Source organism: Peromyscus eremicus, chromosome 15, assembly GCF_949786415.1.
Source record: "Peromyscus eremicus chromosome 15, PerEre_H2_v1, whole genome shotgun sequence".
Classification (NCBI taxonomy): Eukaryota; Metazoa; Chordata; class Mammalia; order Rodentia; family Cricetidae; genus Peromyscus; species Peromyscus eremicus.
The window spans coordinates 32,633,941-32,646,187 of record NC_081431.1 but is presented as its reverse complement, the minus strand read 5'-3'; the positions used below and the strand labels follow the sequence as shown (position 1 = coordinate 32,646,187).

At 43.3% G+C, this 12,247-nt stretch overlaps 2 protein-coding genes across 4 annotated transcripts in view; both read right to left on the bottom strand.

Annotated features, from left to right (window-relative positions):
* The window catches only part of C15H1orf105 (chromosome 15 C1orf105 homolog), a 44,014-nt gene extending 37,530 nt beyond the window's left edge, over window positions 1-6,484 (bottom strand). The window contains exon 1 of one of the 3 annotated variants that reach the window (XM_059280137.1): window positions 6,270-6,484. In XM_059280137.1, coding sequence (XP_059136120.1) covers window positions 6,270-6,290 — 21 coding nt within the window. In that variant the 5' untranslated portion in view covers window positions 6,291-6,484. The remainder of the gene's footprint in view (window positions 1-6,269) is intronic. The other 2 variants (XM_059280135.1, XM_059280136.1) reach the window with 2 other exon arrangements.
* Window positions 6,485-10,780: 4,296 nt separating this feature from the next.
* Dnm3 (dynamin 3) overlaps window positions 10,781-12,247 on the bottom strand; it is a 489,100-nt gene continuing 487,633 nt past the window's right edge. The window contains exon 21 of the mRNA XM_059280851.1: window positions 10,781-10,902. Within this exon, the coding sequence (XP_059136834.1) occupies window positions 10,866-10,902 (37 nt within the window). The 3' untranslated portion in view covers window positions 10,781-10,865. The remainder of the gene's footprint in view (window positions 10,903-12,247) is intronic.

Sequence of the window (12,247 nt, the reverse complement as noted above, 5' to 3'; positions counted from 1 at the left end):
AGCCTCTAAGAGTATGCCTTTGAAGGGCTGTTGGACCTCACCCTCTCAGCTTCCCAGTGACTCAAGATCAACAGCTGTGCTCCTCCGTGGGCTCCCTGCCATGGTGTGTGGCTACCCCGCAGGCAGAAAGAGCCAACCAGCCATGGGCTGTACCCTCTGAAACCGAGGCAAGAGAATTTCTCTCTCCTTCAGCTTGATCATCCCAGGGATTTTTTTTTTTCTCCCATCCATGTAAGACTAAGTAGCACAGATGTCAGTCAGGCTTTGAAATTGGGGTGGACAGGATCAAGACTTAGAACAGCAGGGGTGGAAAAAAAACCTACTAATTTTGTGCTGTGTGTAGCCGACTTATGCCAAGCAGGGAGCGAGACGACATATGTACGTGTGCAGCAACATAATGGCTCCCCGTGTAAGCATGTTTGGGTCAGTGCTGTGCTGTATGAGTACCTAGGTACTGTGAACTTCGCAGAAAAATTTTTTGGGCAGCTCTGGGTTTATACATTCATGCTGAACATACACGAGGACGCACACAAGGCGATCATTTACGTCTTCCAAGCCAAAGAAAGGCCCAAGGACAAGAAAAAGTAAACAAGTCAGCAGAGGGCATCAGTTACACAATTATGCGGTATTTCAAACCCTTGTGATTCAGGGAAGTAGGCCTGGGGCACAGTGCCCTCTTGTGGAAGTTACAGGTATTCCTTTTTGCAGTAGCGATTGTGGGTTGGAATTCTTACAGACCTGTGAATCATGAAAATAAGGTCGGAGGTCCCTATAAGCTCAGGAAGCAAATAGTAGATGGGGCCTTGATTAATAATAATACCGACATCTTAGAGCACACCACGGTGTGTTGTGTCCCAGTCACCATGCTATGTACTGTGTATACATTATTTTATTCTCTTAACAGCCTGTGAGGCAGATTATTTCTATTTTACAATTTAGGAGACCAAGAATCAGAGTAGGTAGCAGGACATTGTCTAAGGCTATGTGGATGGGTTAGGCCAATGCTCTGCCTTTCTGACAGCTGAGTTGCTTCAAGGGCTAACGGCTGACTAGCAGGTAGCTGTTTTGAATGCTTCAAATCTCCCATCATCCCCTGTACCCTATATTCTCTTCCCCCAATATTAATAGGATACTTAATGCCCACCAAGGCTCTCTCTGCACTTTATACCATTGGTATTTTATGATATTTGCCTTAGGAATTTATTCAGTCAACAAATACTTTTTATGTCCTTACTATATGACAAGTATTATTATATGTGCCTCGGGTATATCTCTAAATTCAGATGCTTAAAGATCCTTAACCTACTCCAGTTTAGCAGGAGGAGCCGGATAACGGATATAAATAGAAGGCAATCTGTGCTGTGAAAACATGAAGGAAGAGGGTTGTGTGTCCTAGAAATCAAGGGCCAAAAGTGACCGCAGGAGGAAAGGGTGACCAGCTGTGATCAGCTGGAATCGAAGGACTAAGAGCATCCCATTGGACCTCCGTGGGAGGAGGTCATATCCTTGAAAGAGTAGGACTTTGGTGGATGGATTAACAATTTATTTGGAGTGAGCTTGAAAATAGAGAAATAGTAGCAGCCAAACTTCTTGGAAGTTTTCAGCCAAGGACTAGTATAGAAAAGGAAGGAGACGTTAATAAAACAATGCTGTGAAGAGTTAGTTCCTGGAGTTAGTATTCCTGAGTAGGTGAGAGGAGATGGGGTCTAATTCTCAAATGAAAGGACAGACGGAAAGAGACTTGAGCTATGGTTACAAGTGAGAAGGTATCATCCAGTAACTGATGGAAGCAGATGCAGAGATCCACAGCTAAGCACTGGGCTGAGCTCCTGGAGTCCAGCCGAAGAGAGGGAGGAGGGATTATATGAGCAAGGGGAGGTCAAGAACATGATGGGGAAACCCACCGAGACAGCTGACCCAAGCTAGTGGGAGCTCATGGATTCTAGACTGACAGCTGGGGAGCCTGCATGGGACCGAACTAGGCCCTCTGAATGTGGGTGACAGTTGTGTGGCTTGTTCTGTTTGTGGGGCCCCTGGCAGTGGGGCTAGGATTTATCCCTGGTGCATGAACTGACTTTTTCGAGCACATTCTCTATGGTGGGATGCCTTTCTCAGCCTTGATGCAGAGGGGAGGGGCTTGGCCCTACCTCAACTTCATATGCTAGGCTTTGTTGACTCCCTGTGGGAGGCCTTACCCTCTCTGAGGAATAGATAGTGGGTGGGGTGGAAGGGAGGTGGAGAGGAGAGGGAGGAGGGAAGGGAGAGGGAACTGTGGTTGATAGGTAAAATGAAAAAAAAATTTTAAATAATAAAAATGAAATGTCTAGCCAGGCGGTGGCATGCCTTTAATCCCAGCACTCGGGAGGTAGAGCCAGGCAGATTTCTGTGAGTTCAAGTCCAGCCTGGTCTACAGAGCAAGATCCAGGACAGGCACCAAAACTACACAGAAAAACCCTGTCTTGAGAAAACCAAACCAAACCAAACCAAACAAAAATAACAAAAAAAAAAAAAAAAAAAAAAAGAGAAATGTCTAAAGTGACCCTAAAAACAAAACAAAACAAGTGGGTAGGTAGGGTGCATGGGCACAGATGTTGGGGAGTAGAAGATGAGGTGAGGAAATTTTTTCCTGACTGCTTTGGTTTTCCATAGAGAATGGAGGAAGCAGTTGCATGAGAATGACACACTGTGAAGGAGCAGAGTATACTGGGAAAGCTGAGGGCACTGGGAGAGCAGGTTATTCTGGTTATCCTGTGATACTTAGTGTTCCTGCAGGGGTTTGAAAAGAGCATAGCCCCCATAGGCTCATGTATTTGAATGCTTGGTCCCAGCTGGTGGACTGTTTAGAAGGATTAGGAGGTACGCCCACGTTGGAGGTGTGTCACAGGGGGATGGGCCTTCAAAAGCTCACTCTATACCCACTCAGTCTTCCCCTCCTCTTCTGCCTGTGACTCCTTCAGCTGCTGCTCCAGAGCCTTTACCTGCCTGCCCGCCCGCCCGCCCGCCTGCCACCATCATGCTTCCCTCCGTGGTGACCATGGACTAGCCCTCTGAGACTGTAAGCCAGCTCCCAATTAGATACTCTTTTATAAGCTGTCTCGGCCATAGTGTTTTGTCACAGCAAGAGAACAGTAGGACAGCTCCTTTGAGTACGGTGGTGATGAATTTAAAATAAAGCTAGATTCCACTTTACACATTTGTTGATATTTTTCAGGTCATGTTCGGTTGCGCAGAGCAAACCAGGGCAGCTAGAGTCTTGGTTTTATCCACAGTGGTAGATTAACCAAATGGCATGCCCTGGAGAGCAAGCTGAACATACTGTGGATTTTGTTGTCTGGGCCGTGAGTTAGGCATTTGGGCACAATGCAACAATTTCAAAACCTTGAGATTCCTGGGAGAAGGGGACAAGGACTGTACAGAAGCATATGGAGGTTACAGTGCAGGGTGGATCTAGGTGTCTAGGGGTTCTGAGGTGGTTGACGTTGACTAGGATTAAGGTAAATGATAGTATCAGTGAGTTCAAGGTAGATAGTGTGCTAAGAGTGTTGGGGTAGGGCTGGCTTCTGGGGCCTTCTCTTCATATTGAAGCAGGTTTGCTCTCAGGGTAGGGAGATGCTGTGATAGTTCACTAACAGGATTCATGGGCTCATTTTCTGGGTGAGGTATTTTGACTAGAGCCCTTTGGGAATAAGCACACAGACTTCCTAAGAACTATGAAAATCAACAGCAGGCAGTGTTTTGTTTTTGTTTTTGTTTTTTTGTTTTGTTTTGTTGTTTGTTTTGTTTTGTTTTTGTTTTTTTTTTTTTTTGAAGGTTCTAGAAACTGATTCTGTCAAGGGAAGAACTTAGCTGAGAGACAAGGTTTGATGAAGAACCGTGAACCACGGGGCCCGGGGAAACACATTCTGACTACCACTGGAAGGGCACAGACAAGCTGAGCATCAGGGAGAGGCACCTTAGAACCGGCAGAAGATCTGCTGGGGCGTGCTTAGGCCAGGCCAATACTTTGGGCTGCCTTTTCGGGCCTCATCTCCCAGGTGCCGTCAATGTTGGTTTACCTTGGGAAACAGCTGCAGTTACTAAACGAACGAGAGGACCGCTTTTCTCCCAGGTGCATTTGCGTGTGGAGCAGGAGGATTGCCGAAAGCTAGAGCTACGAAGCAGCTGTTTCTCAACCGCCTCACATGGGCACACCCCCTCAGGCCTCGCTCCTCTCTCTCATCCCGCAATGGAGATGTAAGAAAGGAGGGGGCTTGGAAAATCAGTTGGTACCTTGCTTCACAGGGCATCCAGGAGCAGCCTGAGGTGTTTCTGCCCTGAGGTTTGCTTTGCCCACACTGGTACTGATTTCCTCAGTGTGGGGGGAAAAAAGACATCTCTTGGGGCCACTTAAAAGCTGCTTCTGCTTTCCCAAGCTTGCTAGCTAGCTGCTCACCACCCCGGAATGGCCTGTAGCCTCATGCTGGGCCCAAGTCACATTTGGACTCTGGTAAGTGAGAACTCTGTGGGCCTCCCACTCTTTTAAAATTACCAAATAAACAGATCCTTAAGGCCCCAGGCAGCCTTTGTGTACATAGCTGAGCATACTTTTTGTGTTTGAAAGAGAAAAAGGCAGACAGAAGAAACTGTCTCTTGGCTCGACCGTGTTCTGTTGCTCTCTACAGTGTTCACTCAGGCGAGAATCAGAAGAAAATACAGTGCCGGAGAGCCCCAAAGACGAGCTTTCAGTGGTGTGTGGCCGTTCAAAATAGTACTTTAAAAAATGTGCATAGGCAGACCCTCCTTGGCGTCTTCTTGGTGACCATCTTTACCTTCTGGGGCATGATGAAGACTTTGTCTCATTTGTTCATGGCTTCACTGAAGTTAACAGGCTGAAAATTGGATCTGATGGAAAGTACCGTGAAGTTGGATTAAAAAGAACGTGGAAGTTGTAGTGTGTAGTCCTCACTCACCAGTAGCCTGCCACCTGTTGATTGCCTTAGCATTTGATCTTAAGGTGTTGACAATATTGAAATGTAATAGTGGCTTGCAGTATTAAGCAACAACAGCCATGAGAACAACAGGTGTGTTCTATGATGTGGAGGCAGCTGGCTGGGCCCGCCCCTCAAGTGGGGGAGGGGACATTTCATGGTGTGGTGGTCTAAATTCAATATGATTTCCTCAGATACAGACTCTAGTTAGACTATGAAGAGCACAGAATTGATTGTGGTTTTAGCCAATTTGGTATGTGCGTGCGCTGTGTGTGCATGTAGAGGCCAAAGCTCAGTGTTAGGTATCTTTCTCAGTCTTCTCACCTTCTTTTAAGGCAGGTCTTCCACTGATCTAGAGCTCACAAGTTGGGTAGACTGACTGGCCAGCAGGTCCCAGGGATATTCCTGTTTCTGCTTCCTTAGCACTGGGATTACAGGATCTTTTATCACGTGGGTTGTGAGGATGTGAAGTGTGGTCATCATGTTTGCGCGGCATCTCTTCCAGCCTGTTTTTAGCAACCTTAGCTTTCTGTGTATTTCATTAAAAAAATGGATTTATAGCTAGGCAAGTTTATCTGAGACTCTCAGGAAACTGGATGAAATAATTCAATATCCATTTCTTGAAATTAACTGTATCATACTTACTTGTTGAGTTTTAAAATACATGTTGGCAAGGACAACATTGTTTTTTCAAGCCATGAGATAAGGAACCTTGGAAGTCTATCACACTCATTAAATTGTCCTTGCCCTTACATGAATTACAGTGCTTTCCCTGTCTTTGTTATGTTTGAACATGAAGTGTCCCCATGTGGGGATCTATTGTCTGGATGTAAGCTGGGATTTGAAGAAGTAATTGGATCTTTCTATTGATCTATTCATTGATAGAGTATCTATCTATTCCTTGATAGTCATAATTTGATGGCCTTATGAGAAGGTGATGAGGACTAGAAGGTGAGGGAGTAGTGGGAGAGGCCATGGAGAGAGAAATGTATGTTGTTACCTGTCCCTTCTTCACTTCCTAGTCTCCAAATTGAAAGATGAAGGTAGGGACAAAGAGTTAATGAGTTAGTTGAAGAAGCGTATCTTATGAAGCATCTACATACTATCAACAGTATATATATATACCAGAAAACCTTAGCATAGTTCAATGCCATTTTGCCTCAACTCAGGCTCAAAATGATGGATTCATCCACACTTGGACTGAAATCCTTTCCTCATTTGTATATATGGTCCCCAAGGTTGACATACATTTATTTAGTGGCGAAACTCCAGAGAGCTATTGGACATTTAAATATTTCCTACCTTTAGCTCTTTTTTATCCATCTCTTAGGTGTTTTCAGTTTTTTGAGCTGTGGACTGCAGAACAATGGCCTCTCTCTGCTGTCAAGAGGAGGCTGCTACAGTGCCTCTTGGTTAGGCACCAAAGCAGGTGGAAGACCCCTTCATAATTTCAATAACAGGATGCTCCCCCCTTTTCCCCAACACTTGAATGATTTAGAATCTTGCAGCATGTATTCTATTAGGAATGAAAAGTTGGGGTTTTGATTGGCTGGCATGAATTCCATTGTCTCCTTGTCAGAAGTCACAATTGGTACCTTCTGGAACATTAGGTCATGGTTGGAGCAAGTGGATTAATGCTCTCAAGATCTCAACTAGCTGCATCAGCACTTAAATCATTAATGGTTTTCCCTAGAAAGATGACCAAGCCTTTTATCATAACAATATGTGATAACTGCTGATTTGGTTATTTTGTAAGCTGCTTTGACTCTGTTACTTCTCTGGTGCTCCTGCTGACTAAGATGTTATTATGAATCCCAGAGACTTCTGATGCATTAAAAAAGGAGTGACTATACAAGGAATACTATAGCTTTAAAAAGAAGTTTTAACTCCTCTTGAGCATCCTGTGTTGTGATTGATCTTGAAGACTGTAGTACCTTTCCTACTCTGTCACACATGGAGGATGCAGGTAGAGGTGGAGACAGAGTTAGTGGATGGTTGATTTAAGAGTATATTATGAAAGAAATAAGAACTATGGACAGAAAACACATGCCAGTGCATTCGCACAGCATTTACTTTTGTTTCATGCCTTTTCCCCTGCCCCTCAGACTCCCTCTTGCTTTTTGTCTAAGAAATGAGATGGAGCACACTTTTCTTCCATTCAGGAGACTAAAGCCATTCCATTCTGGCATAGCTGGAATTTCACTTTCTTCTTGTTCATCGGGTCAGTTCAAATTGTAAATACCCAAATTGTGAAGTAGTAGGTAAAACGAATTCTGTATTTAAGTTTTAGACAGTGAAAAATACCAAGTGTTGGAAAAAACAATCAACTGGAGGAAAACCCCTGCACTGGCAGCCTCACTTTGCTTGGCAAAGGGGTAGAAAATAATTGGAGAATATTGTGTGTTAGTGTTTGGATCCATCTAGTAAGAATATTGTTTTAAAACTCAAGGGGGTGGAAAGATGGCTCAATGTATAAAATATTTGCTGCAGAGACATGAGGTCATATCTCAGCACCCGTGTAAAAAGCCAAGTGCAGCCACATGCTTGCATGTCACCCCAGTGCTGTGTAGAGCAGGGACAGGGGGATCCTTGGGCCTTGCTGGCCAAGTTCAGTGAGAAACCCTGACTCAAAGGAATAAGGTAGATATTGATAGAGCGGGATATTGGGATGTCCTCTGGCCTCTTCGAGTTCCTAAACAGATGTACACTTGCACAACATATATGAGCATGTACATACATACAAACATAAAAACACTATTGGATGAGGACTAAGGTCAAGGCAAAGGCTGTGCCATGGGCATTATTTCACATCAGCTCAGTTGCCCTGGGCTCCAGGAGAACCAGCTGAATGCCTTGCTTTAGAGTCTGAACTTGGTTGCCAGTAACCCTATTCATTATTGACCCTTGGAGACAGCAAAAAGGGATGTGACACAGGATGTGCAACTTGAAACCCGAGAAGCTGGCTTGCATTTTTGAGTGGGGAATTTAATTCTTAAAAATGATTTAAGTGGTTTTCATAGTCCAAAGAAAATGGTTTTAATGAGGGGGTCTTCTTTTAGAATAAGGAGGTCCTGCCCAGATCTTCTTCGTGCCTTCCTTTGCCAGGTCACCCCTGGGTCAAATGTAAACGGGGTTCCAGTGAAGTAAGTGGAACTCAGTGTCCCAGAGAATGATTTGCTCTCTTGATGTGTAGTATTCTATTTTCAACAGTGAAATGAGGCGTTTTCACAAGGGCTCTCATCCGAGACTAGCTGCTTTTCAATTCAAATTCAGCCCACGTAATCTTCAAAACCGAAAATCACAAACTAAAAGCCTTTGGCAAAGCTGCAAAACAATTGGCAGACTGTACCACATTACCTTGAAAGTAAGCATTCTATTTGTATACATTTGGTGGATAGTAAAAAAAGAAAAAAAATCCAAAGCCTAAAATTTCAATATTGGTATTATTTAAAGACTGATGCATTAAAAAGTTTTCTCAGCCCTCAAGCTTCTATTTACCCAGTTTCTCTGGCACTTCACTGACATCCTAAAGAAGCTTGTTGAGGTGGCAACATTCCCATGCTTTATTGCACATGAACTTTAAATGGATGAATTTTCTTTTTACCCCTGAATTTGTCAAATACAATTTGTGAGCTTATATGCTTCAGACCCACAGTTTCTTCTGTAATATTGGCTGTTTTTACTCTTTGCTTTTTGGAGGCCCACCACCCAGCTCCCAAATAAATACATGGAGGCTTATTCTTATGAATGCTCAGCCTAGCTTGGCTTATTTCTAGCCAGCTTTTCTTAACTTAAATTATCCCATCTACCTTTTGCCTCTGGGCTTTTACCTTTCTCTATTTCTGTATATCTTTTCTTTCCTCCTTATTCTGTGTCTGGCTGTGTAGCTGGCCCCTGGCATCCTCCTTTCCTCCTTTTCTCACTCCCCTCTCTCTCCCCTCTCTTTTTCTCCTATTTATTCTCTCTGCCTGCCAGCTCCTCCTATCCCTCTCTTGCCTAGCTATTGGCCATTCAGTTCTTTATTAGATCATCAGGTATTTTAGACAGGCAAAATAACACAGCTTCACAGAGTTACGCAACTGTAACATAAAAGAATACAACACATTTTTGCATCATTAAATATTCATATAAACGAATGTTACACATCTCAAAATAGTATTCCACAACATGTAATATTACATTTTTAAAATTCTTCTTTAATAGCTTTAGGAAAATAATAATAGTAAAATATTTTGGTGCAATAATAACTATTGATAAGATTTCTGGAAGCAGAGTAAAAGGATTGAGGCTTCTGTGTCCTTTCTAGACTCCTAGATATTCATTCTTTTTTATTTTTATTGTTTTGTATTGTGTTGAAAGAAATTTCTATTCACTAGCTTATTGTTCAATTCAGTACACTAACATTCTCTGCCAAATAGCATCTTAAATCACAGTGGTCTAATAATGTAAATCTTTCAGCTCTTTAATATATCAAACTATGCATTTTTCAGGAGCTGTGTGTGGTGGTACATGTTGCTAACCTAAGCACTTGGGTGAGTCGAAACAGGATCAGGAATTCACGACCAGCCTTGGCTACATGAAACCATCTCAGAAATACTCTTATTTATTTACTTTTTACTTTTATTTTCTCAAAGTTTCTCCTCCTTCCACTCTTCCTAGTCTTTTCCCCCACTTGCCCTCTCCCCCAGATCAACTCCTCATCCATTTTCCCTAAAGAAACAAAAACAACCACAAAAAAACCCAAAAAGAACAGGCCCCTCCCAGTGATATCCACCGAATATGGCCTTACAAGATACAATAAAATTGGGCACAAACCCTCATATCAAGGCTGGATGAGGCAACCTAGTAGGAGGAAAAGGGTCCCAAGCACAGGCAAGAGAATCAGACACCTCCCCTTCCCATTGTTGAGAGTCCCAAAAGAACACCAAGCTACACAACCACGAGGTATATGTAGAGGACCTAGCTCAGACCCATATAGGTTCCATGATTGTTGCTTAAGTCCCGGTGAGCCCTGCTTAGTTGATTCCATGGCCTGTGTTCTCATGGTGTCCTCTCCTCAACCCCTCTGGCTCCTATAATCCTTCCTCCCCCTCTTCTTTGGGGTTCCCCAAGCCCTGCCTAATGTTTGGCTGTGGGTCTCTGCATCTACTCCCATCAGTTGCTGGGCGAAGCCTCTCTGATGACAATTGGGCTAGGCACCAATCTATGAGTATAGCAGAGTATCATTAGGAATCATTTCATTGACTTTTTTTTTTTTCCTAGTTGTGTTTGGTTCTATTCTGGGTCTCTGGGCTGACCTGGCAGGACAGATTGTAGGTTGAAGGTTTTGTGGCTGGGTTGATGTCCAGTCCCACTGCTGGGAGCCTTGCCTGGTCATAGAAGATGGCCAGTTTGGGTTCCATATCTCCAATTACTGGGAGACTTCACTAGGGTCACTTCCATAGATTCCAGGGAGTTTCCACTGCCCTGGGTTTCTATATTGTCCCTCAAATGCCCCCCAATTCCAGTCATTTCTCCCAGTGCTCTTTCCTGCCATCCCTTACACCCCCTGCCTGTTCCATCCCCACCTGTTCCCAGTCCCCCACAAAATCAATTTCCCCTTCTTAAAAAAAAAAAAAAGACTAGATAAATGCATTTTTACCTTACCAAGCATTAGCTTAAATAAATTATTTTAATTTGGGTAATTTTTTTTTCTGTAGGAAAAGAAATGAACACATGTAATTTTTTTATATAGAATAAACTTTATTTTTTTAATTAAAGACACATGTCAAAAATAAAAGTTTTTTTTTATATATACATGTGACATAGTGCAAACAAAAGACTTTAAATACCATGGACAGACAGACACGTTGTTGGAAACGAAAGGAGATGACTGAATGACGGGGGTGGGGGTGTGGTTTAGGATGGTCGGCCTGGAACTGCAGGAGGGGGTCTCCTAGTAAAAACAAAACAAAATAATAAAAAAGGAAAACATGTAGAGGAAGAAGACAATGTTTAAGTTATAAAATAAATCCAAGTAATAGCATGCAAAAATATCCCACAAAAGTCTAAAACAAACAAACAAACAAACAAATGAAAAACCCCAAATAAAGCAGTAGGCCAGGCATGCATGCAGAGGAGAAGTGAAAGTACACCACACGGCAAAGTTGGCAGCGGTGGGACTCTCAGGGTACCGGCAGCACGCTAAGGCATTTGCCCATTCAAAAATGCTACCATGTTGCACCATGGAGTTATAAATCCTTGCAATCAAGTAGGTGAATTAGGATCACGTTAAAAGGTACCTTTTAGAGTTGCACATTTGATTTCTAACCCTAATTGTATGACCCCAAATTATTTCCAAACACTTGATGACGTGAATGCTCCCCCCAGGGGGAGAGGAATTGCTATAGAATTCTGTTGATGGAAATTTCAATTTACTACCTTAGTCCTTACGTTATCACATGACTAGTGAAATCTTTTCAAAGTAAGGAAATTAAAAGGTATCAAGATCAAATGAGCAATATCATCCCAACACAGAAAACCTCATGGGTTCATTTACAGTCATGAACTTGTAACTAAGAATCTGAGGTGAATCGTTGTGCAGTATGGCAGCCGAGGATCAAGTCTAGGAAAAATAGCAGGCGAGGGCTGGTTCTTGGTGGCCTCAGGATTTGTAGGAATTCCCCATGTCTTAGAGCAAGGAGCAATGAAAATCCAGATTTATTGGGAAGCAATTCCAGGGTACACAGACGTTGGCTTTCTGTATAGTCTCTGAATTCCCTAGCCTGGCTTGTTTGTTTCTCATCAGGTCATGAATTGTGGAGTCGGGGTGCAGAGCTGGGCTGCTGCTTGGCATCAGCCTCTGGAATTTGAAGCGATTTGCATCTCCAGAAGATGCAGTAACTTCCATGCTGCAAGGGACAGCTTTGTAGCAGACACATGGCAGGCTGAAGGAAGACTGCCCAGGGGCTTCTGGCACAAGTCTGCACTTCAATTCCTGCTTTCTAATGGAGTCACTGAACACTGACTCTGAGGGCACTGTGAGATCATCTCAAACCCTCCTCTCTGTGGGACGTCACCTTGTGCCACCCAGCCGGTTGTCCAGCAACATGCTCACTTCCTTCTTGTTAAGACAACAGTTGAGTCTATAAAAAGCAAAATCCTAAACACTTCCTTTTCTCTTCTTTAAGTCTTCTGTGAGAAGTTAATGGGACCAAATTGACTGGGCTTTTTCTTGAGTGGTGGTTACCTTTCCCAAAGTCCTAGACCAATTTTTCTCCAGTCCAATTTAATCTGGCTAC